Source organism: Dunckerocampus dactyliophorus, chromosome 7, assembly GCF_027744805.1.
Source record: "Dunckerocampus dactyliophorus isolate RoL2022-P2 chromosome 7, RoL_Ddac_1.1, whole genome shotgun sequence".
NCBI classification, from domain to species: Eukaryota; Metazoa; Chordata; class Actinopteri; order Syngnathiformes; family Syngnathidae; genus Dunckerocampus; species Dunckerocampus dactyliophorus.
Window position 1 is genome coordinate 20039816 of NC_072825.1, and position 26445 is coordinate 20066260.

The window sequence follows — 26445 nt, forward strand, 5'->3', positions numbered from 1 at the left end:
TGTGTATATGTGTGCGTGTGTATATATATATAAAAATATAAATATAATTTATGTGGTGGTTTCAGTTGAAAATATCCTACATAGAAGACCAAAAAGGGAAAAAATAACAAACAGCTAACTACTTTTTGAGTGTATTGTGATTTGTGTAAAGTTATGCACTAGTATACTTGTGGGACGATTCGGTTCTAATGTGAAGAAAATAAGCGTAATGCAAAAAACACAATGCCGAAGTTGGCGATCCAGGGCCTGATACCAGTCCGGGTTTTGCAGGCCTCCGTGCGGCTCAGTAAAATGGCTGTATCTAACCAAGCCTCGTGTTGCTTGGGTTCGCTCCCTGCCTCTACCCGGGCGCACTAACACAACTCCCACAACAATTTCTCTAGCTCTTTTTCCACGCATTGTATGGAGCCTCCATCAGCTCTTTAACCCCATTTACGGAACCGGAACCACCGGGGTGGCAGCCGGATTCAGTCCGGTTCTTGGGGCGGGGATGAATCGGCACCGGGATAAATGGTTGTAAACAATTATTCACGTTCAATGCTAGCTTTTGATTGTGACTGACTCGCCGAAGAGAGGGAGAGAGGTGGGGGGAGTAATATCATGGCCGCTCAGGTCGCTAGCGCCGCCACTCTCAACACAAGCCCGCCTTCTGAGCTAAAAAAACCGGATCGAGAACCGAAGGAGGATTCGGTACCGGGGGAGAAGCAGTCCGATAAAAAGCAGCCCGGCTTGGACGGCGAATCGCCGGGCCGGGGGGATCTGCAGGACGGCGCCGACGGTGGAAATGCAGGAGGAGGAGGGGAATCTGAGATGAAGAACGGGAATGGGAACCCGCCCAGGGCTAACAATAATAGCCAGAATGACACTGTTGGACCGGAGGGAAATAACCACCCTGGTATGGTGCATCACCACAACCCCGCTTTTCCTCCCCCGTCGTACGGATACAGTCAGCACTACAGTCGGGCCCCTTTTCATCAACATGGCGGACAACAAAGCCCTGGCATGGCAGCTGCGGCAGGTCCGGTGGTTCAGCAGAGCAATATTATGGACTCTTATCAACCTAACTCGCATGAGCAAGGATTTTCCAACCACCAGTTTAACAATTACAGCCCTTTCCCGAACAGGACGCCGTACCCGGGCCAAGCATACGCTATGAACTCTCCTCGCAGTACACAGGCGCCGACAGCTGGGGGGCAGCCAGCTAAGCAGCAAGCACCAGCGGGAGGACCCACAGCGATGGCTGGATCTTACAATAACCAGAGATATAACATTGGAAACCCTCAGCCGACATCGACACCGACACTCAATAAGCTTCTCACCTCCCCTAGCTCCACAAGGGCTTATACAAACTACCCGTCTAGTGACTACGGTAGCCAGGAGGGAGCTAGCAAGGGACCAGCAGACATGGGCGCTAGCGGCCAGTACGGAGGCAGCAATCCGGCTTGGCAACAAAGAAGCCATCACCCGTCGCCTATGAGCCCGGGAAGCGCAGGGCAACCGCTAGCTAGAAGCCAGGTAAAAAAAAAAATCACATTTTAACCCTAACTTGATATGTTTCCCCCCCAACGTCTTCTTCCCTCCTCCTAACTAGTTCAAAACGTAGTAGGCCAGCCATTGTCTCGCTAGTTCGCTAAGACTCTAAAATGGCTGCCTCTCGTGTGTGTGTTTTCACTCACAGCAGTCCACAAAACAGTCGTTTTATCTCTTTTTTTTAAAGCTATATACGGACACCAGAGTGAGGTTTGATAGTGATGTAAGTCGACGCAACGTTGAGGACTTTGACTGAGCTGCGAAGGCCCGACTTTGTGAACAAGCTAGAATCCACATCGAGGGACAACGGTTCGTTTTAACCCCGCTAGCATTGCTAGCTAGATATTTAAAAAATGCGTTAGCTTTCTCATTGTTTATACTTAATCGAATATACTTAATCTATCGTGTTTTTTATGAGTTGGTTTGTAGATCCCCTTATGTTATATTTATTGGCGCAAAGGTATAATTTGGTGGCTATGACAGAAGGAACGCGTTTACGTTCCTAATGATCCCTCTGTTAGATAAGTAGCATCTTAAAAAAACAGCAACCTTAAATCCCCAGTAAAATGTCACCAAAATGACGTAATTGTTTGCGATGAATACGAACGCTTATGTGAGTCTGGTTAGAGTGATTGTCGCTCGTAAACGGCCAAGCTTTGGGGCACATCGAGCGACTGTCTGCAAGGCTGCAAATGTAAGATTGCAGCGTGCAACAGGGATTTGAATTGTGGAGGTAAAATCGTGCTGTCAAAGCCAGGAGATAGTTGGTCTTGGGTTGACATGCTAGCTCCGATCTGATTGGCTCCTCGGTCGCAGCTCATGGCCATTTATAATTACATGTGATGCAAGGCAACAGTTGCTGATAAGAGCAACGTTAACTCATCACGGTCACGAGAGGTATTACAGCCTCCACTAGCTTTATACAAACTCACCACATAGTGTTGCTGATTATCGTGTTAAATGCAATTCCGTATATTCTAATTACCTTTGGCATGTCTTAATGCATGATGGTAAATGGTGCAGATGGCATTACTAACACGTGCAGAACCTCCTCCCCTACATCTGACGTGTACAAACAAATCAACCATTGGAATAGTTGCAGGCCAAAAGGTATTCGTTAGCCAGCCAGAGCAGTGTTTATTGAGCCAAGGCACATATTTTACATTAGAAACAAAACTGTATCAACTGAAACAATGAATGTATGGTATGGTTTGTGTCAAATGCATAAGTTATATTAAGAATCATCACACGGTTACAGTGACACAATTCAACACTTGAATTGAGTTAGAAGAAGCAGAGCTTCTTTAATCCTACCCCTTTCGTCATATCTATTACTAATGAGTCATTCCCACCATATTGCTTGTTGAAACAATATTTTGTTTGCTTACATTTTGAATTGAGAATGTGAAGCAATGGCTGGACGACCACATCTCAATTTACTCTAAAATGTACTTACTTGGTGGGGAAACTGGCGCATTTTAGTTGAAAACGAACATTTGTAGTAATTCAATAATAATTTTTCGTGCCAATTAAGTGAAATTGGCCAATTTCCTGTGGCACATTACTGTGCCGCTGCACAGTGGTTTGGAATCGCTGAGCTTCAATAAGCTTTTTCTTAATTCTATCTTGTCACAGTTACTATGTGTTCTACATACAGAGAATTGACAAAACGGTTCTCTCTGAAACAAACAATACTGTGCAGAAAGGATAAAAAACAAAAACATCAGAAATTAAAATATAAATGATGAAATTAAAAAAGCCTGCCACCAGACTGAATTGGAATCTGTGCAAATGTAGCATAACGGAAGTAATATTGTGTAATGAACGAAGGTACAAGATATACAGTACATAACAGTGGTGAAACGGAAAGAATATCCCAGATACTGCAAATATACATAGCAATACAGAGTTAATTCACCATGGTGCAAATATAACATAACAGAGGTAATACAGTTGAGTGAATGAAGGTACCAGATGTGTGCAAATATATAGAACAGAATATTGAATGGGTGTACTATGGTGCAAATATACTAGGAATAATACTGAAAATGCTGATAATATGAGAGGGGTAGTACTGAAAATTTATTACAAAGTAGTACAGTTAAGCAAATGTTGTAGCTATAGCAGTGTAAAGTGTCTGGTGTTTAAGTTTGCAGCTACCCTACATTGAAAGCAATGTGCACAATCTACTGTGCTTCTTATGAACACATTTCCACGCCACCTTTTTTGGTCATTGGAGATTTTCTTGATTCTGTGCTAATTATAAATACAGATGCGCGAAATCTAGATTCATTTAAATCTTCATAGAAATACAGTATGGGGCAACATTTGCTGCCCAGGCTGTGAAGATGTGCGCCTGTCGCTACTGTGTCTGGCATGCTACACAAGTGTGACTCCAAAGAATCCCCCCCCCACCCCCAAATTTCCCCACCCAAGCCAATCAGAAAGCAGTCCACCATCTCTCACCCACCAAGGGAGTTTCCTCTCTGCATTCCTCTCTGTCTTATGCAGATTAGCCATGTGCTGCTTTTATTTATTTCAATTCATTACCCTGCATCTGCAAAATGTCACGCCAGGCATACCACTTGCAAATAGCTTGTTCAGATGTTTTTTTTTTCCTCCACTACATTCGGAAATTCTCTTGGTGTTACATAAAAGGATGGCCATGTTGGTATATATTTTTTTAATCGAGGTGAGGTGTTGCATTCTCAGCATGTAAGTATATTTAAGAAGAGTTATTGTTGCTATTGGACTATGAATGAGGTCACGCTCCTTTCTCTTTCACTCCCAGGCTGTTTTGAAAGTACTTCCTTAATTTCTGGTGTCATTCATCCAGAGCCAAACTGCCTTCTCCAGGGAGAAAAAAAATACTTGGACACGGCTCAAAACAGGAGCACAGCTGGGATATGTTTGTAATTGGGCAGACTGCCCTCTGTTTGAAAGGGGATATATATAGCACTGTTGACTTGTGAAATGATGGCGAAATAGGTGGAAAAAGCAACCGTGAGAAATAATTTTTAAAAGCCAGTTTTACAGACAGTAATTGTTTTTTTTTAACCCTGTGGAATTTATAACTCTACAACAATGTGTTTTATATTATTTAGTTGTGTGTTGCTTGTGATTATTCATATTTTTGATTACTATTGTTGGTGTTTTTGCCTTTTTTAGCAGCCTGGTCCCATGGACCCGATGGGGAAAATGAGAGGGCAACCATACGGTCCTGGTAGCCCCTACAGTCAGCAGTCACAGCAGGGTCCTTCCACAGGGCAGCAGGGTCCTGGATATCATGGTCAGGGATATGGCCCCCCAGGTCCTCAACGATACCCAGTTGGAATGCAAGGACGGACCCCTGGAGGCATGGGCGGCATGCCCTATGGTCCACAGGTATACGGCTGTATTGATCTTGTTGATCTTCTGCCTTTTTCTTTAGTTGTGCTCACCATCTGTCTTGTGTTCTAGATGGGGTCCTATGGACAGCAAGGACCTGGTGGATACGGTTCACAGGGACAGGGCCCATATTATGGCCAACCTGGTCAGGGGCCCCACCCCAGCCAGCATCAAACACCCTACTCTCAGCCCCAACCAGGGCAACCAGGAGGCCAAACCCCTTACCCCGGACAACCGCACCCACCACCGAGTTCAGCGTCGCATACCCAAGGAGGACCCCCATATCAGCAGCCTCATATGCCCCCAACGGGTCCACCCCAAGGGCCCCCACAGTCTCAGCCACCCTATTCCCAAACATCGGCCCCACAGCCTGGCCAGTCCCCGTACCAGCAGCAGGGCCAAAGCAGTCAGACCCCACAGCAGCCAAGTTCCCAGGCTCCCCCAGGATCCCAGGGACAGGCCAACTTCACAGCATCCACGCAACCACCACAGCAGACGCCCTCGCAGCAACAGCAGGCACAGTCCCAGACACCACAACACTCGCAGGGCCAGTCTGGAGCGTACCCACAGAACCCTCAGCAGCAAGCACAGCAGTCACCTTATCAGCGCTTTCCTCCTCCTCAACAACAGGTGCTGCCCTCAGATCGGGATCCTATTCTACCACCATGTTTTACTTCACAGGAATCTGTATGTCTGGAAATGTGCTTGAGCGTGTGTTGCTTTTTTTTTTTTTTTAGGAGATATCCCAGGACTCATTTCAGTCAAACGCACCACCATCTTCACAGCCAAAAAGTGGTCCAGAGGATAGTCAAGGCCGGCCCTCCAGCCTCCCGGTCAGTCATGTATGCATCAGCTGGAATACAAACTCTTTTTCAAAGTACAGTTTTGCTTTTCCATCAAAGGTAGATTATTCTGTGGTTTTAATTTTAGTATTATTGGCAAAGCATACTGTATGTATATCAGATGAATCCCTCGGAAATTACATACTCTAACCATTAACTATGACAATCTGTAGAGTTTTGATGTCAAGTTAGGCCTAATCAATTTACAGTCGGAATGTACTCTAAGTCTGCTCCCTCACACGCTTTCAGGACCTATCAGGATCTATTGATGACCTGCCTACTGGTACCGAGGGTGCACTGAGCCCTGGTGTGAGCACGCCGGGGGTTTCAAGCAGTCAGGGCGAGCAAAGCAACCCGGCCCAATCACCATTCTCCCCTCACACGTCTCCACACCTGCCAGGCATCCGAGGCCCATCACCTTCCCCGGCGGGGTCCCCTGCCAGCGCCAGCACACCTCGCACTGGCCCGCTGTCCCCTGCCAACATGCCAGGTGAGCTGATTTTGTCACATTAAAAAAGTGTGTGTGTGTGTGTGTGTGTGTGTGTGTGTGTATATATATATATATATATAAGGGATGTCCGTTTTTTTGCCGATATTGTCCAACTCTCAATTTCCCATACCAATATCAGCCGATACCAATATGTGCAACATCACATTTCTCCTGTCGTGTATTTAACTTTGCAATTTTTGGACCATTTTTAATGAAATTTCACCTGCAGATATATTTTAAAGTGAATTTATATCCTAAATACCTTTTTTTATCTTGTCTTGTCCTGAAGCTCTGATCCATGAGTTTCAAAGCCATTGTATGAGTCGATGTGGTCCAACATTCGATGTAAATCCGATACAAAATTGAAGAGGAAGAAGTAATTTACCCAACAAAGATGTATGCAAATGAAAATACACCTGATATCATATGCAAAAGCAGCATTTTCATGGACGTCCCCACGGACTCTCCCGATTGAGCGAGCACACAGTGTCAGATTTTACCGTCGCTTACTTCAGATAATTTTAACATTCCTACCAGTGAGGATAAGCGGTATAGAAATGGATGGATGGAAGGCGCGAGCTAGCGTGCTGATAGCCACCCACGGTTGTTTACACTCTTGAGAGGCGGTTTGATGAGGTCATCGTATGCACACTGGAAAATACGGGAGCCCATAAGCCAATAAAAAGCATTATGTTTATTATTGGCTTTCATTATGGGGATATTGACTGATATTACATTTTTATGCCAATATCAGACCGATATTGAGAAGGTGGGCTGATATTATCGGACATCCCATATACACACACACACACACACACACACACACACACACACACACACACACACACACACACACACACACACACACACACATACTGTATATATCTATCAGATTATGTCAACACGATAGCTAGATACGACACACAACTTGCCTTTCAATCACATTAATAGTTAACTGTGTAATTATAACTATCTTGTTCAAATTCATGCTAACCCAAGCTAATATTGTTCTGAAGGCAATCAGATGCCGCCAAGGCCATCAAGTGTGCAGTCAGATGGAAGCCTTCACCCCGGCATGAGCCAGTCTCCAATGGGTCCGGACCGAGGTAACTGTAAATGCAATTATCTTGTAAAACAGGGGTGTCAAATTTAGTTCTCATTGCGAGCTGCATTGGACTTATGGTTGCCCTCAGAGGAGGCAGTTGTAACTGTAAAACCACGTTCAGTAAATGCATAGTCACGCCATATTATGTAATTGCCCTGCATGTATTTATTCTTTTTTAAAACTGATGGATACCTTCTTGCTGCACGGTGGCCTAGTGGATAGTGTGTTGGCCACACAGTCACGAGATCAGGAAGATCTGGGTTTGAATCTCCATTTGGGCATCTCTGTGTGGAGTTTGCATGTTCTCCCCGTGCGTGCGTGGGTTTTCTCTGTGTACTTTGTACTCCGGTTTCCTACCACATTGCAAAAAAAATGCATGTTAGGTTAATTGGCAACTCTAAATTGTCCATAGGTATGAATGTGAGTGTGAATGATTATTTGTCTATATGTGCCCTGCGATTGACTGGCGACCAGTCCACGGTGTACCCCACCACTCGCCCAAATCAGCTGTGATAGGCTCCAGCATACTCCTGCGATCCTAGCAACTCGGCATAGAAAATGGATCGATGGATGGATACCTTCTTTTGAAATAAGATGTCAATGAAGAATGGTGGTACGAATATGCTGAAGACTACAATCAAATTATTTTTTTGGTCATATGTTGTCCATATAGAGTAAGGATTTGAACGTGTAGAAAAACTGCAATTGCAATATAAATTTGAACCCATTACATTTAGCAAGCATGATGCAGAAGTAAAAACAGTATTTCCCTGTATTTATATCAGGAGGTCCGCCACAAATAAATTTGGACCTGCACAGATACATTTGGAGCTACCTGTTCAACCTTGCTCATGAACATATTATAATGGTACTGTCTGTGTAGCTTGTTGTTTAACTCTATACAGTAGATCAGGGGTCACCAACCTGTTGATCACGAGCTACTAGTCGATCTGTGGGATTCATTCGCGAGAATATTAGGGAAAAAAATATATTATTACATGAGTGCCCTCCTTCCCGGAGAGTGACCAACAGGCACACATTTTGATCACTGAACACGCTCGTACGCCTTACACCTTACGCACCGTCTTGCCTCACGCTCACAGGTTCAGCGACAACGAGAGAAAGTGTCAGCGCACAGCGATGTGTCTGCTCATGCAACAGTAATTATTGCACGTTGAGGCTCAAAATAAGCCTTTGCTACCTCAAAATTAAGGCACAAAAATAACTCCATAGATGTGCACCTCCAAAAAACGCTACTCATTAGGACTGACTATTGTAACGCAGCCCCTCTCCTCTCAACCACCATCGCGTCCCTCGCCCACGACACTGAGTCAACAAGCCAAATTGATTTGTAGTTTGCTCATAGAGTTCACGCCACAAGCCTGACCCCAACGAAGATCCACAGAAGTAGGGGTGGCCAAAGTGCGGCCCAGGGGCCATCTGCGGACCGTGGCTAATTTGTCAATGCATCACTGATGAAAAAAAATAAAATTAATAAAAAAAAAAAAAACAGCAATGGTCAAAATAGAGCAAAGGGCACATTGAGAAAAAGCTGAAATGTTGACACCAACAATCAATAATAACACAAAGCTTTGATATTTAAAGCTTTGTATTTAAATACAATCACTTTTTAATTTACTTTAAAATTCTTTCTACAAAATAAATCAAATGGTAGATCTTGCGCAGGTTCACGGCCGAGACCAAAGATCTTGGGCTCCAAAAGGTTGGTGACCAGTGAAGTAGATAGTAGGGTTGTCACAAGATCTCAAGATCTTGTAAGATTAAAACATGGCGAGATTTCATCATGAACGTTTGTTTTTTCAAATGCCTGTGCGTGTTGTAAGGCACACGCGTCTACCGCATCACTAAACAAAACAACACCCTTAAGTCAATTTCATGTTCTCTTGTTAAATAAGGTTTAAAAACCTAAGATACTGTAAATGTCATCATGGCAGATTATGCAAATTGCACAATGATGTTACCCCAAGACCACAGACGGATTGCAGTCTTGTGGGAAACACTGAAAAGTGTAATAATAGCCTGTTGTGTGCATCTTATATACTTTATTACTGCCACTCTCAGGTAAAACAGTAAGGCTTTGTCCACATAAATATGGATATGCCCTTTGGCCTATTGCCCACAAGCAAACATTATTGCCTTAAAAATAAATCATCTTTTGTAAAACTTCAGCCCACGGTTAAGACCAGTGACATGTAGTGAGGTTAATGGCTGGTGAGGCACTGACTCCTTTGGATTTCTTTTTTTTTTTAATAGCAGGGGTGTCACGAGATCTTGTGATTTTAAAAAGAGATTTCTTGTTCAGAACAAAAACTATCTTGCGATAAATGAAAAAATTAATGATATATGAAAATGAACTTCATAATTTTGATGGCCTCCATATAGTGCCGTGTGCATGTGTGTCTGTTTTCCTAATTTCTCACCTCCAAAAAGGCAGGAAGAGAGTTCACTCTGTGCATTGGTTCAGCACACTTCATATACAGTAATAACGCCGAACAGAGTGACACATCTTGTCAGTCGTACAGTAGCTTTGCCACTATGGAGGAGGTAGGCCTGCTAGCATACACACTAATGCAGCACAAGAGTGTAGCCTCGTGACTCGGTTAAATGACATTATGTCCAGTCATATTTTTTTATTGTAGTTTTTCTTAAAATTAGTGTTAAAATCTAAAAAGCAACCTAAGCAGGGAAGCCCAGACTTCTCTCTCCCCAGCTACATTATCCGGCTCCAATGTGTCCACGGGCCTCATCTGTAAGGCTTGCGTACACAAAAATGGGGACGAAAAGTTGCATACATCATTTTCCATGCAAAGTATGGTACCTATAAAAATACAGCTTGATGTGAGACTGTGCGCACCGGTACGCCACTTTTTGTAGTTGGCGTATGCACTTTTGAGGCACAGCAAAAAGTGACGCACATTTTAAGTGGGGAGGTGAAATCATTTGTTAGAAATAAACATGCAATCGAAGCAAGTGAAGATTTCGGCGTCATTCCATTAAAACATCCACACCGTTATTGACTTAAAACATTTGTGGAAAGTACTATTTTACATGACACTGATGGGCATCATTTGTCATGTATCATAAACATTATTAGGCAGCGCTTGAATACTTAATTTTATTTTATTATCATGATGATAATGTTTGATTAATATAACAAACATCGGGTTGTCAATTAAATAATTGTAGAGGGTTTATAGGGTCATTGCGTCCTTTTAAATTAAACAGATTTTGCTGAGCTTATATTCATCTAAAATGTAGTATCAATTAGGAAAAATGTAGAAACATGCTCACAAAAATGGAAATGTGGTTCTTGATTACAGACCATTTTTTTTTAAGTTCTGCCACGGTGCGCCCTGTTGACCGAGGACGCTACTTGCACCCGCTCATCATCTTCTTGTTTGTAATGCCACTGTGTGTCCTCCAAATATTCTAAAATAAAATATTTTACAAGCATCCCACTCTCCAACTAAGACTTCCACCTCAGTTTCAGTGAAGTTTCGCTTTTTCGTCTTCGACTTCTGAGCTGCCATGATTCAGAAGAACCAAGCGAAATGCAATCAAGGGTCATTAAACATGGGCGCCGCATTCATGAGCCACTTTGCGTTGACATTTGTGCTACTACGGTTTTTGTATATGAAGTACATGCACCCTATCGTTCTCCAGGAAAAGTTCAAATACTTTGTAAAAGTCTGATCACCTTGGGTGAGCTTGGGTATATAATCCTCCATCTTGGCAGTCTAATTAATTAATTCATTCATTCAGCAGAGCTTAAAAACATATTTAATGCATTTGACTTGCTGCTGTCAAAAACGCTGGCATTTCCTCTATATGTAAGGACGGCCGTGACAAGCAACTTCCAGCTCACGCATGCCCCTACCCCTTCAGGATGAAGAAAGTCCTGCAAGTACCAGTCTTTGTACAGTGGCGCACCAATTTTAAACTACATCGTGTATTTCACTATATAGAGGAACTTAACTGTCAAAATGCCCAACCGAGACAGCTGATTTTACTATTCCGGGTTTCTAATTGGCCAAGACACATATAGCTAATGAATGTGTTTTTATGTGGACAAAATGCTGTTGTATGTGGACGCAGTGACTTTTCACAGTCACATAAGAAATTAAGAAATAATGTCTTTTTCAACGGCACATAGACTACTAATTTAAGAAGGAGATGGTTTTAGATGGGTAAGATGATACAGTGGTGTGAAAGTGTTTGCCCTCTTCCTGATTTCTTTTTTTTTTTTTTTGCATGTTTGTCACACTTGTTGTCACGCATGTTTCAGATCATCAAGCAAATTTTAATATTAGTCAATGACAACACAACTTAACACAATGTGTTTTTTAAATGAAACTTTTTATTTATAAAAAGTGATTGCCCCCTAAACTAATACCTGGTTGGGCCACCCTTAGCAGTACCAACTGCAATCAAGTCTCTTACTGCGCTGTAGGGGAATTTTGGCCCACTCATCTAAGCAGAATTGTTGTAAATCAGCCACATTGGAGGGTTTTCGTGCATGAAGTGCCTTTTTAAGGTCATGCCACAGCATCTCAATAGGGTTCAGGTCAGGACTTTGACTAGACCACTCCCAAGTCTTGATTTTGTTTTTCTTCAGCCATTCAGAGGTGGACTTGCTGGTGTGTTTTGGATCATTTTATTGCTGCAGAACCCAAGTATGTTTCAGCTTTAGGTCACGAACAGATGGCCGGACATTTCCCTTCAAGATTTTTTGGTAGACAGCAGAATTCATGGTTCCATTTATCACAGCAAGGTCCTGAATCAGCAAAACAGCCATAGACCATCACACTACCACCACCATATTTTTTACTATTGGTATGATGTTCTTTTTCTGAAATGCAGCATTAGGTCCATTAGGTGCAAGGACCTATCATAAAGTTCAACTTTGGTCTCGTCAGACCACAGAGTATTTTCCCCAAAGGTCTTAGGGATCATCAAGATGCTTTCTGGCAAAATTGAGATGAGCCTTAATGTTCTTTTTGTTCAGCAGTGCTTGTCGTCTTGGAACTCTGCCATGCAGGCTGTCTTTGCCTATTGTCTTTCTTATGAAGTCATGAACACTGACCTTCACTGAGGCCTGCAGTTCTTTGGATGTTGTTGTGGGGTCTTTTGTGACCTCTTGGATGAGTCGTCACTGCGCTCTTGGGGTAATTTTGGTTGGCTGGCCACTCCTGGGAAGGTTCACCACTGTTTTATTTTTTCACCATTTGTGGTTGGCTGTATTCACTGTTGTTTGCTGGAGTCACAAAGCTTTAGAAATGGCTTTATAACCTTTTCCAGACTGATCTCAATTATTGTCTTTCTCATTTGTTTCTGAATTTCTTTAGATCTCAGCATTATGTCTAGCTTTTGAAGAGCTTTTGGTCTACTTCACTTTGTCAGGCAGGTCCTATTTAAGTGATTTCTTGATTGCGAACAAGTGTGGCAGTAATCAGGCTTGGGTGTGGCTAGAGAAATTGAACGGTGTGTGATAAACCACAGTTAAGTTGTGTTTTAACCGGGGGCAATCACTTTTTCACACAGGGCCATGTAGGTTTGGATTTTTTTTCTCCCTTAATAATAAAAAGTTTAATTTAAAAACTGCATTTTGTGTTCAGTTGTGTTGTCATTGACTAATATTTACATTTTTTTTTTATCTGAAACGTGTGTGTGTGTGTGTGTGTGACAAACAACAAAAAAAAGACATCAGGAAGGAGGCAAGCACTTTTTCACACCACTGTATCTGCTGACAGTTTTTGTCTTCTGTTTGGTGAATTTATTTGTATGTGTGTTGAGTATTTAAGTGGTGACGAGCTGTGGTAAGATGTGATGGACTTTATGCTCTTTTGCTGTGCTTTGGTCTGTAACAACATGGAAATATTTAGTACAATGCAACTAATATTACACGAAAACGTATAAATAATTATGAAAACAAAGGCACATCGCATACATACATCAATAAGGGAATTAATTACTGAGCCAAATGGACATATGAGCACATATTGCATCAGGTTATGCACCAAGTGAAAATGCACAGAATATAACATTATTAAAGCTTCCCACTGTGCATTTACGCACAACATTGACATTGTTGAACAAGGACAAGGTGAAAGGAAGAATAGAAAAATACGTGTTTGTCTGTGTAGCATTGGAGAAAGCCATACACATAAGTCTCAATCTGTGTCACTCATGGTGTGTTCAGGCACCGCCGAAAATCAAGACATATTTGTGAAATCATAAAACATAAATTTACTTACGCATGCAAACAAATGTCAGCTCAGAAGTAGTTAGTCACAGCACCACGTAAGAAGACATCTCTCATTTAGCACACAATGTAAATGATCTTGAAAAATCCTCAAGGTTAAACAGTTAATGTACAATGTCCATCATCAAACTTACTTATTTGTTCATCTAATGAACACAGAACAATGAACAACTTCATGCTGTCACCTTTCTTCTGCACTGCATTACCGGCTGTGACTGTTCACATGAGGCGTTCGAGCACATTAGGTAAACCTCAGTGTTCTGCGCTAATATACTCAAGCTGTTTTTAATTTTTATTCACGTACCCCCTACGGCAATCTGCATACCTCACTTTGGGAACCTAGGGTCTGTCCACACACAGAGGGGTTTGTCATTTAAATACGTAGGGCATTCAGTGCAACTGTGATGTAAGATATTGGTTGGCCTCTGAACAAGACCTGTCTCCTTTTAAATATTACAGGGTTTATGCAGAGAAACCCTCAGATGCCACCTTACGGTTCCCCTCAGTCTGCTTCGGCATTGTCACCACGCCAGTCTTCAGGTGGACAGCTGCATCCTGGGATGGGTCCATATCAACAAAATAACTCCATGGGGGGATATGGACAACAGGGGGGACAATATGGCCCCCAAGGTGTGTATCATTGTGTATCAAACAATTTCCCCACTTGATTTACTACCTGTTTGAAGTGTACATTTCCGAGTAGACAAACCTGTGGCCTCCATCTCTACAGCGCACAGGCATAGCATAGCAAGCTATCGCTAGTCATTCCCTCTAACTCTGTTGCAGCTATTAATAGCTGTGAAGCAGAAAGTCAGCTGACGTAGCAGAGCCTCCTGTCAGTAGAGCTCAGACTGTGACGAAGGCTTGTTGCTCTGGGAACATAGCTCTCACTGCTAGCACACAGTTGAATGAAAAGTCTGCCTCACATAGCAGAAAGACATCTACTTTTCACTTAATTGTGTTAATACACAGATATCGAGTAGTTTGTGATATGTTCTATTTTCTTTAGGTTATCCTCGCCAACCTGGCTATGGCAGCATGCCCAATGCCAACTACCCAGGGACTGGCATGGGTCCAATGGCAGGTCAAGGTGGGGGACAGCCATACTCTGGCATGCCCCCAGGAAGGATTCCGCCGAATCAAATAGGGGCACGTCCTTATGGCCCTGGCATGGGTCCCAACATGGGCCCAAACATGCCCCCAAACATGGGCAACATGCCACCCCAGGTTGGATCTGGGATGTGCCCACCCCCAGGCATGAACAGAAAGCCCCAGGATCCTGCAACCATGCAACACCCTGCCACTAACTCCATGCACAACAGGTGGGTTTATGCTCAAGCCTCCTTTTGGTTTACTTGACTCTGTTGTAGTGCTAGACACTCTTGATTTTTGTACCCTATCCAGGATGTCTGGTTATCCCAATATGCCTCCAGGCATGATGGGCTCTGGCCCTCCTTATGGCTCTCCTATGAACAATATGCCCGGAATGATGAACACGCAAGGTGGATCGCCTTATCCCATGGGGCCAAACATGGCCAACAACTCAAGTGGTAAACTGTACAGATTGATTGCACTTAGATTTAACATTTTGTTTTCAATGCCAAGTAATTCAAGTAGTATTACTAACATCCTTCAATGTGTCTAGGTATGGCCGCGAGTCCAGAGATGAACAATAAAATGAATAACAAAGTAGATGGTGGTGGAACACCTAAACCAGAGTCCAAATCTAAGGTAAATGTATTATGTTAGGTTAATGATAGTTTTCATAAACATGTACACTTAGTAAACAAGGGTTTAACTTCTCTCGTACAAAACAGAAGTCCAATTCTTCCACCACAACCAGTGAAAAGATAACACGCCTGTATGAGTTAGGACCAGAGCCTGAAAGAAAGATGTGGGTTGACCGCTATTTGGCGTTCATTGAGGAAAAGGCCATGGGCATGACCAACTTACCTGCTGTGGGACGCAAACCTCTTGATCTCTTTCGGCTGTATGTGTCAGTTAAAGACATTGGCGGCATGACCCAGGTAGTTACTGATCTTTCTCATTTGAATGTATTCCTATATCTTCTTGTCTCTTTTGCGTGACTATGTCTTTTCTTTGTGTCTCAGGTGAATAAGAACAAAAAATGGCGTGATTTGGCCACAAGCCTGAATGTGGGTACATCTAGCAGTGCTGCCAGTTCTTTGAAAAAGCAGTACATCCAGTGTTTGTACGCCTTTGAGTGTAAGATTGAGCGTGGTGAAGACCCACCTCCTGAGATTTCGGACAACAAGAAGAACCAGACTGCAAAAGTCCAACCTCCCTCACCAGGTTAGAACCAAACCCTTGCACTGTTTTTCTAATGTTCTTTGTATTTCCATGTCATTAAAGTGATTTGTCATATTTGTGTGCTTCTCTCTACTTTCAAACTGAAGCGTCCCTCTGCTCCACAGCTGGGTCGGGCTCTCTGCAGGGCCCTCAGACTCCTCAGTCAACCAGCAGCTCTATGGCTGAGGGCGGAGACCTAAAGCCTCCAACCCCAGCCTCCACTCCGCATTCGCAGATGCCCCCCATGCCACCCGGCTCCAGGTGACTCTCTCATAACACTATTACAATATTTCAATGACATTATATTGGTGAAACTAATTAATTTCTATCCTGTCTTTCCCACTATTACAATATCCTTCACACCCTCATTTTTTTCCTTCTGTCCTAGAAGCAGTGTTAACCTGCAGGACCCCTTTTCTGAAGGAAGCGACCCCGCTTACCCGCGTAAAAACATGACACCCAACTCTGCCTATCAGTCTGTCATGAACACCCCAGACATGCAAGGGCGAATGGGCCCCTACGAACCCAACAAGGATCCCTTCGGCAACATGCGAAAAGGTAAACGGCTTGCTGAATGGATCATAAAATGCTTCCTTAACGGCAAAGTTAATTTGCACTAAACTGACTTTAATTGTGACTGCATCTTCAGTTGGGGAGCAGTTTCTTCCTGCTAACCATGGCCCGAACAGCGGGGTGGGCGACCAGCAGCAACCGCCACAACAGCAACAGCAGCCTCCATTCAACAGAGGACCACCCGGGGCTATGGGCACGATGCCAATGGGGCCCAGACAACAGTATCCTTATGGACCAGGCTACGACAGGAGGTCAGAAATAGTGAATGGTAGTTTGAAATTTAAAGGTCACTAAAGCCAGTTGATGATAACCAGAGGCTAATTTCCTTTGGAGGTCAGGAAAATATACTGTATGTGTAATTAATATCTTAATTAACAAAGGGATTTACTTTAGTTACACTCTGAATCACTATTATACTGCTCAAAAAAATTGTCCAAGACCTTTTTGAAAGAGACCACCAATATCTGGTCATGATGCGGTGCACAAGAATCCCATTTTGTATTTTAGTCTGACAGTTCTTTTGTTTGAAATAATTGATTTCAATGTGCACATTTTTCAGTCTATCCAGTATATGACTTGCATTGAGTTGAAATGAGGATGTCTGTGTATTTCTAGCCTTTGTATAGCTTCTTATTGCTATGCTTTGTGGTGATTATGTTCTTTCCCAGATCTGAGCAAGGAATAGGTCCAGAAGGCAACATGGGATCTGGTGCTCCTCAGCCAAATTCGATGATGCCTGCCAACACCGACACTGGGATGTATTCGCCAAATCGCTTCCCACCACAGCAACCACGGTCAGTTAACAAAATCTCTTTATGCAGTCTTACTTTACTGTGCCGATGTTGTCTATATGATCATGGCATTTTACATATTGGATGGAAGATGACTATAAAAGACTGCCGAATTTTTAGTTTTATTTTTAATGCGTTATATGACCGCATACTCAAAGGAGACTTTATTATGCTTGAATTTGTACCAGACCCACACAATTGTGATGTGACTGAAATGTTGGTAGAAGTGCTCTTGAAACAAAAAAAAACGTGGACTTGACTGTCAGAGTAGAAGATTTAACCTTGCCACTTCGGGGTTCGAACATTGAAATCTCACTCTATAGCTTTTTTCCAAAAATTTATTAATAAATGGTTGCTGTTTTGTGGTTGACTAAAGCCCATTATTAATAAAAAAAAATATGCATATTTAAGCAAATTGTTGTTAGTCTTGGTCTAAGTTAATCATTTTCAAGCATAAAAATGGCTAAATGAACAAAAAATACAAATAAGTCATTCAAAGATGTTGATGAAATGTATTCTACACTGGTCACTTGTAACACACGCACCAGACTTGATTGACAGAACAACAGGCTTTTTTTAATTGCAGGATTGAATGATCTCACAACAGGCACAATAATAACATCATTATTATCATAAAACGGGCTACTGTTGTGGCCATAATCCAGCTAAAACTCAACTCTGAAACCTCAACATGACTTCCTGTCCACATGTCCCAAAACACATTTATTTCAACACAAACCACACACGCACCAGACTTGATCGCTGGAACAACAACTTTTATTGCAGGTTTGAATCATCTCACAAAAGGCACAATAATAATAATGTAATCATCATAACAACAATAATAAAAATCATCATCATAAAAATAATAAGACAGGCTACTCTTGTGGCTGAAATCCAGTTAAAACTCAACTCTGAACCCCCGACACAACATTAGTCTTCTTTATGTCTTAAATGGCTCGTTTTCTCTATTGGATAATGAGAGTTTAAAGGTGACTATGGCTTGTTACATCATGTCTAGAGGGTTCTAATGTTAAATCCCACATTTAGAAAGTCGTAAATGAGTTTTTTATGTTCAAATTACGAAAATATTTAATTTATCAATAAGGCATCGTACTTTTTGGAAATTCATTTATCACCGTCCGGTCTGGAACTAATTAACCACGATAAATGAGGGATTACTGTGCCTTGAATTAATCTTTGAATAAGAGATGTATTTTATTTTCATGGCCAAGAAGACGTTGACAGTGTATCATTTGCAGACATGATTCCTATGGTAATCAGTATCCTGGGCAGGGAACGCCCCCTACTGGCTCTTACCCCAATCAGCAGCCTGGAATGTACCCAGCGCAACAGCAGGTAAATGTCTAACTGCATGGTAATGTGCATAGTTTAGTACACTGGATTCCAACCATGTTATATTTGTGCTTTGTAGCACAAATATAAAACAGTTGTGCTAGTTTTGTAAAGCCATGCTATTGTTTCTCAGTTTCTGCAAAAAGTGTGAATTAATTTTCCCGCTGTCATCCTTTTTTTGTGTAGAGTTACAAGCGTCCGGTGGAAGGAGGCTACCCTCCCTCAAAACGTCATGAGTCAGAATACAGCGGGCCTTTCCCAGGTGGACAACCACCACCACAGCAACAACAGCAAGGCGGTGTCCCTGCACCCTCTTCGGGACAGCAAGAGCCATACAATCAATACAGTGGGAGTGGACCTTACCCAGGCTCTGACCGCCGCCCCCCTGGCCCAGGCAATCAGTACCCATTTCCCTTTGGCCGTGACAGGATGCAGGGAGGGACCGGCCCCAATGCTCAGCCCACCATACCCCCTCAGATGATGCAGTCGGGCCCAGAGGGCCCTCAGGGAGGCATGTGGCAGGGACCACGAGACATGAACTATCAGAACTACCATGGTCGGCAGGGTGGTCCTGGGGGCCCAACCCAGGGACCTGGTTACCCTGGCATGAACCGCTCTGAAGAGATGATGTCATCAGAACAGCGAATGAATCATGAAAACCAGTGGGGTAGTCAGATGGGACCGCGGCAGCCTTCCTACGGTCCAGCCGGGCCAGGTCAACCGATGCCTCGTTCTGTGCAGTCCAACTACCAGTCCCCACAGGGCGTGCAGAACCACATTCCACAAGTATCCAGCCCAGCCTCCATGCCCCGCCCCATGGAAAGCAGGACATCCCCAAGTAAATCCCCCTACATGCACGGAGTAATGAAAATGCAAAAGGCTGGCCCTCCTGTGCCTGCATCACATATAGTGCCCTCCTCAGCACAGTCACCTTTAATAAGACGGGACATGCCTTTCCCCATGGGTTCTATCGAAGCTAGCCATCCTCTCCTGAAACCACGCCGGAGACTCACCATGAAAGATATTGGTATGTATCTCTAGCAGAACTTTACCATCGTGTTGTTGAAATTGTCTGTCCCTTTGCTGCTGGTATCTCGGGTAGATTCTGTCTTTGAGTCTGTATACTGTTTGTATGTGTTCTCTCTGCTTATGCGGGTTCTCTCTGAGTTCTCCCCATGTTTGGTTAATTGTGGACTGCCTGTAAAGTGCCGTCCTCTGCTGCTGCTAGACTGAGAGAGGCTGCATGTCCCTTCGACCCTATACATGCTAACCAAAATAGATGATGGAGTGGGCATCTCAGAGTTGGTGGTCATAGTTTGTTTTCCCCTCTTCTTGATGTAGGAACTCCAGAGGCCTGGAGAGTCATGATGTCATTAAAGTCTGGTTTACTGGCTGAGAGTACCTGGGCCTTGGACACAATCAACATTCTCCTTTATGATGACAGCAGTATTTCCACCTTTGATCTCAATACGGTGAGACTTCCTTCTAGTTGTTGGTTTATCGCATTTATGTCACACATGGTATTAATGTCTATAATATACTGTCATATTTATCTTCCCCATTAGTTGCCTGGCCTACTAGAGTTGGTTGTTGAGTATTTCCGACGCTGTCTCATTGAGATCTTTGGCATCTTGCGGGAATATGAGGTGGGGGACCCCGGCCAGAGGACACTACTTGATCCGGACGCCTTGAAAGATGTCTTGGATGGCACGGAGGAGGGAGAACCACTTACAGAAGATGTAGATGTAGATGATGACGATGAGGATGAGGAGGAACAAGAAATGGAAACGCCAGCTCATATAAAGCAGGAGGACGAGCATAAGGGGTGTTCCAGTGAAGGCAATGACAAGGCCCAAGGCGACGATGGAAAGTGCAAGGGCTCCTCATCTGACCAAACGGGCACATCACAGTGTTCATCTGCCCAGGACAAACTTAAACAGGGCAGCAAGTTTGACAAATTTCCTGTAAAGGTGGTACGAAAGAGAGACCCGTTTGTTGCTGCCCAGGCCAACAATCACGGCAAACTTCAAGAGTTTGACAGTGGATTACTTCATTGGAGTGCAGGTGGTGGAGACTCAACTGATCACATTCAGACACATTTTGAACCTCGTAAAGACTTTTTGGAACGTCGAGAACGAATACCCGTGCCCCAAAGTTTGCTTAAAAGACGAGTCCGAGAAGATATTCTTGAATATAACTCGCCAATAGAAGAGGAGAAAAAGAATCAGGAAGACGAGGGGTCGAAGGAGGCATCCTCCTCAGGGAAAGCCACAGTCTTAGACAGCCTAACCATTGCTATGGAGGAAAACAAATCCAGTTCAGAGTCAAAAGTGTCTGAGAATAATCAGGAGAATAACAGACCCATTCCTTCTGTGGGTAGTGTGCTAACACATCAGGCAAATGCCATCCTGGAGGATGAGCCTCACAGTAAAGATGAGGGCCCACTTGTTTCACTAGCAAACTGGCAGGATTCATTGGCGCGACGCTGCGTTTGTATCTCCAACATCGTCCGCAGCCTCTCCTTTGTTCCGGGCAATGACCACGAGATGTCCAAGCATCCAGGCCTGCTCCTGCTACTAGGTCGCCTCATTCTGCTCCACCACCGACACCCTGAGCGTAAACAGGCCCCGCTCACCTATGAGAAAGACGAGGACACGGAGGAGGGGATGGGCCAGAGGGATGAATGGTGGTGGGACTGCTTGGAGCTCCTGAGGGAGAACACACTGGTCACTTTGGCAAACATTTCAGGCCAACTAGACCTGTCTGTTTACTCCGAGAGTATCTGCTTGCCTCTCTTGGATGGTCTTCTCCACTGGGCTGTCTGCCCTTCAGCTGAAGCCCAAGATCCTTTCCCCACCTTGGGTCCACACAGTGCTTTGTCTCCTCAGAGACTGGTCCTGGAGACGCTGAGCAAGCTAAGCATCCAAGACAACAATGTGGATCTCATCCTGGCCACCCCACCCTTTAGTCGATTGGAGAAGCTCTATGGGAATCTTGTGCGGCAAATTGGAGACAGGAAGGTAGCTGTTTGCAGGGAGATGGCTGTGGTTCTACTGGCCAACTTAGCCCAGGGTGATACTCTGGCGGCACGGGCAATTGCCGTTCAGAAGGGCAGTGTGGGCAACTTGCTGGGCTTCCTGGAGGATAGTCTGGCCGCCACTCAGTTTCAGCAGAGCCAGAGTTCTTTACTACACCTGCAGGGGATGCACTTCGAGCCCACAAGCCCGGACATGATGAGGCGAGCTGCCCGGGCTCTACATGCTTTAGCCAAGGTGGAGGAGAACCAGTCAGAGTTCACACTACATGAGTCCCGGCTCCTTGACCTTTCAGTGTCACCCCTCATGAACTCGCTGGTCTCTCATGTTATCTGTGATGTACTCTTTTTGATTGGCCAGTCCTGACAGCTGTAGGGAGCTGTGGCTCCTCTATTTTTCTGGGGGAGGGGAGGCCCTCCCCACTTCCTCTTCCCCTGGTATCATGGCTTGTGTGTAACAGGGCAAGGAAAGGTTAAAAGTGACTCTTATTTATGAAAATCTACAGATTCCATTCAATGATCCTTGCTCCTAGACTGTCCTCACAGAGCTGTGCTGGATTATAGAATCAAGAGAAGCCCACAAAGTGACACTACTTGTGAAAGAAATGCCAACTGGATGACAGAGAGCAGAGCGCCGCCACAGTTGAGAAACTGTTCTGCACTTGGGGGGAAAGTACTTTTTAATAAAGATAAATAAATGAATAAATAAATAAATAGCTGAAAAACAAAAACTGTAACCAAAGTTGCTGTCTCGTTTACAGTGAGTTTGGGAGACGCAGTGTGCCCTCGCTCTCCCCTGGAGGGCACAATGAGTCTCAGAGGTGACGTAGACCGACAAAAGTGGCCTACTGGTTATAGTTGCTGTAGTTGGATTATCACCAGTCAGACCAACCCGCAGCAACATGCTGCCAATAGACACCTTCACCAGGGAGGCCTGTGCAGTGTGCAGTAGATTGTAGGACATTTTCTGTACCATACTGCTCTTGAGTGACAGCAATCTGTAAAACGCGTTTCACACAGAAGAGGACGATGCGGCTCTGCTAGAGTTTTGATGTCGTCCTAGTTTGGTTGTTAAACAGAAAATGGCTTTCTTCCCCAAAGTATCAAAAAACACCCTTACCTCCTCTTATCCCTTGATTGTATGAATACCCCTATGAAAAGAAATCACCTCTTAAGACTGGTTTTCAACTTCAAATACAGCTTTGCTGTGGTGTGTATATATAATGTTGTACATTACACTTCTTCCTGTGTCTGTCTCTGTCTGTGTCACTATTCTCACATATTATTGGTGAGGGATGGAGGCTGACTCGGCATCCTCCACTTCCTGCTGATTAGGTCTCTCCACAGCTCTGTAGTGCAACAGACACAGCTCAAACCTGTTATTTCCTGGTACCAACAAACTAGATGAAGTACACGCATTTGACGATTTTTCTTCAGTCATGAATTCTTCATATTTGTATTTCAGACTATGTAGCTAAAACATGTAAATTCCCCCCTTTCCCTTTTTTGGCTCAATGAATATCATTTATTCAGTATGAAATCTTTATACTATATGTTCCACGTGGTAAGAATAAATGTACATTAAATCTTCCTAAGCTGTTTGATGGTGTTTGTCTTACCGCTTCTTAAAATCAAGTCTTGTTATACAGAATTTAATTTAGTCTTTGTACAGTTTGTTTTAGTGAAATAACAGACATTTCGTCAAATTCAATGTTTTTGCAATGATGCAAGTTGGGCATATGTAAAATTAATTTAATACTGTACACTGAAACAGACAAACGTCATTAGGTGCGTTAAAGGTATTCCAAAGCAGTCAGACGCATGAAGCACTACTGAGTTTTGATTCGACTGCAGTTGTTTAGCGCGCCCTCTTTTGGCGAGAATACTAAAGCACATTATGTGGTCACAAGATATAAATTTAGCCTGCCTGATTGCAAAATGAAACAGAGTTAGTAAATACACGTCGAACAAACCTTCGTGAACACGTGTTTTGCATCTGATAATGACACCCATTGGTTGCAGGAGTTTCGTTTCATTCATTAAGCTTTTATTTTGAAAAGCATATTTGCCGTGGCACCGAAGTGAATTGGGTAGGGCGAAGGTAGCGTGACTGACAATAAGAGGAAAGAAAATATATTTTTTATCATCCCTATTATTCGAAATCTTAACAAAAGCAGCAATTTGAATTGCAGTCATTTGAAAATTGGTTTGAATTTGTTAGTGCATTAGTTGTATTTAATATAAAATGCGACAAGTCCAGTGTTCCACCAAGTGCGAATCGGAAGCTAGCGAATCGGAAACCAACTTCAGCGTCGTTCGACGATGTTGAGTCTTATGAAAAACAGGTTTTGTCTTTTCAATCTGCGACTATCATGGATTACAGAACTGTTCTAGAATTCGCGACTGTAACCAGGGGTCTCTCGTTGTTTTTGCAGGTAAGCATCATGAATGAGCGACAGGCTAATCTTATTATAATCTAGCCACTAGCTAATAGGAATGGAATGTAACAGAGCATAGTTCTGCTCTGGAAAACAGACTATATTGAAATTGCGCGTATATGTTTTATAAACTGTAGTTTATAAACGTCAGTTCATGTGATGTTAATTTTACTCAACAGGCTCTGTTGAATGCTGCCATCCCCGACCATGACGCTGTAGCCTTCAGACCGCCACGAACAGAGGAGCCTCTCTACTTGGACTCTGCAGTGGAGTGGTTATTTGGTGGCCTCAGTCACTGGGACGCTGAGCATTTCCTCTTTATCGCACAGAGAGGATACATCTATGAGCACAACTTTGCTTTTTTCCCCCTTTTCCCCGTTGTCTTGCGAGGCCTGGCGGAGATGCTGCTGTGGCCCCTCAGCAGCTGGTTGAGCATAAGGGGCCGTCTGATGGTGGCTGTTGCTCTTGGGAACAGTACCTTCTTCCTGTTGAGTGTGGTGGCCTTGCACGCGCTCAGCAGAGCAGTTCTGCAGGACAGGCGCCTGGCCCTGCTCTCCACTTTACTCTACTGCATCACACCTGCTAATGTTTTCATGACGGCAGGATACTCTGAGTGTCTGTTCTCTGCTCTCACCTTTGGCGGGCTCTTCCTCCTGGAGAAAGGGTTCACCCTTCGAGCCTGCCTGGCGCTCAGTATAGCAACTGCAGCTCGAGCCATTGGACTGGTTAATATTGGCTTTCTACTCTATCTTCCAACACTACACGCTGTCTCCCAGATTCGTTTATATCGCGCAACGACAAAAGGCCACAGGAAAATGCTGCACTACATTTGGGTCATTACCCGTCTCCTGCTCACCTCTCTTTTAGGTACAGCAATCATTGCCCTTCCATTCTGTGCTTTCCAGTACTACGGCTATAGAACTTTTTGTACGCCTTCAGCCTCTTTAGAACGCATCCCCCAAGCTCTTCTTTCCTTGGCTGAGCGGAAGGGCTACCGTGTTCCAGATGAAAATAGTCCTCCCCCTCTTTGGTGCATGCGACCTCTCCCCCTGCTTTACTCTCATATCCAGGATGTGTATTGGAACGTGGGCTTTCTCCGCTACTTTGAACTGAGGCAAATACCAAACTTTCTTCTGGCTCTTCCTATGGCAACTCTGGGTGTAATGGCAGCTTATGCTTATTTTCAAGCTAACCCAGAGCTTTGCCTAAGACTTGGACTTTGGGAGACCGATTCAAATAAAGGCCTTGATAAACCCATACCAGGATTTTTCAACCCAAAAGTATTTGTATATGTTGTGCACTCAACTGTTCTACTGGTATTTGGTACCTTGTGCATGCATGTGCAGGTAAGGAAAGCAAGTATTTCTGTTAAAATATGCCATGAAGAATTCCACAAAAAAATTTTTTTTCAATGTGTTTCTAGGTCCTAACCAGATTTATGGCCTCCTCGTCTCCTGTTCCCTTCTGGATCAGCGCTCATCTGCTCCTCCTCAACGAGCCGCTTCTTCACCGAAGGAAAACCTCAACCCCCAACATTCAACTCAAGACCCATTCCAAAAATGGATGCAAGCACCCATTCCAAAACCCCATCATTGCTCTGCTACCACACTTTAAAATCTGTTCCCCCACCACACAAAGCATCCTGGGATATTTCCTCTCTTACTGGCTGTTGGGCTTAGCGTTGCACTGTAATTTTCTACCATGGACATAACCTGGAGTATGTTGAACAAAAATACCATATTTATCTGTGAGAGAACTATTTTTAACGTTACCTGTTACACATGAAAACAGGAAAAGTCAAAGCATGACAAAATGTTGTGCCTCATTTTGGTTCTACAAAGAGCTTAGAGCAGCTGCGATTAACTGAGTAATTTACATCATGTGTCTTTGTAATTATTACGGTCCTTAAATACAAACCTGAGTGGGGTGCGCATGAAATTTTTATGTTTATTCTTGCGAGTCCTGATCATAATTGTAATTCTGGGAGAAAAATGCTAATTGAATGTGTTTCATGCTTGTGTTGAAGAACTGTGCTCTATGTACATGTTTTGAATATTCTGCTTAATTTTTAACTTTTAGATGTGAATGGAAAATCATGGCGTTAAACGTGCATGCATTCATAAGTGTGGGAAATCTTCATGTTCATTAGGAGACCGACCTCAGGGTTGATTCCAATTAAATGAAAAAAAAATAGTTTGTTTTAAGACGTTTTTTTTTACATTTTGCAATTGAGTCTATATGCTTCCCATAAATTATTTCTTTTGGTAATAATGTTCTAAGTGACTCCCTTAAACAAAACACGATTA

General features: G+C 43.5%; 2 protein-coding genes across 10 annotated transcripts; both read left to right on the forward strand.

Moving 5' to 3' along the window:
* Positions 1 to 305: 305 nt before the first annotated feature.
* arid1aa (AT rich interactive domain 1Aa (SWI-like)) lies at positions 306 to 23458 on the forward strand. Of its 9 annotated transcripts, none has more exons than XM_054781269.1 (20): positions 306 to 1515; positions 4699 to 4914; positions 4990 to 5547; positions 5655 to 5759; positions 6009 to 6249; positions 7266 to 7355; positions 14097 to 14267; positions 14647 to 14959; positions 15042 to 15187; positions 15283 to 15368; positions 15455 to 15664; positions 15749 to 15950; positions 16055 to 16208; positions 16339 to 16505; positions 16597 to 16771; positions 17189 to 17314; positions 18574 to 18670; positions 18854 to 19694; positions 20009 to 20139; positions 20233 to 23458. In XM_054781269.1, exons 1-20 carry the CDS (start codon positions 601 to 603, stop codon positions 22066 to 22068), a joined length of 6780 nt encoding a protein of 2259 aa, XP_054637244.1. In that variant the 5' UTR covers positions 306 to 600; the 3' UTR covers positions 22069 to 23458. The 9 variants fall into 9 exon arrangements, with proteins under 9 accessions (XP_054637244.1, XP_054637247.1, XP_054637248.1 ...); XM_054781272.1 differs by having other exon boundaries at positions 16073 to 16208; positions 16336 to 16505; XM_054781273.1 differs by having other exon boundaries at positions 16073 to 16208.
* A 177-nt stretch (positions 23459 to 23635) lies between these two features.
* Positions 23636 to 26277, forward strand: pigv (phosphatidylinositol glycan anchor biosynthesis, class V). Its single transcript, XM_054781278.1, has 3 exons — positions 23636 to 24136; positions 24319 to 25485; positions 25563 to 26277. Exons 1-3 carry the CDS (start codon positions 24074 to 24076, stop codon positions 25848 to 25850), a joined length of 1518 nt encoding a protein of 505 aa, XP_054637253.1. The 5' UTR covers positions 23636 to 24073; the 3' UTR covers positions 25851 to 26277.
* The last annotated feature ends 168 nt before the right edge of the window (positions 26278 to 26445 follow it).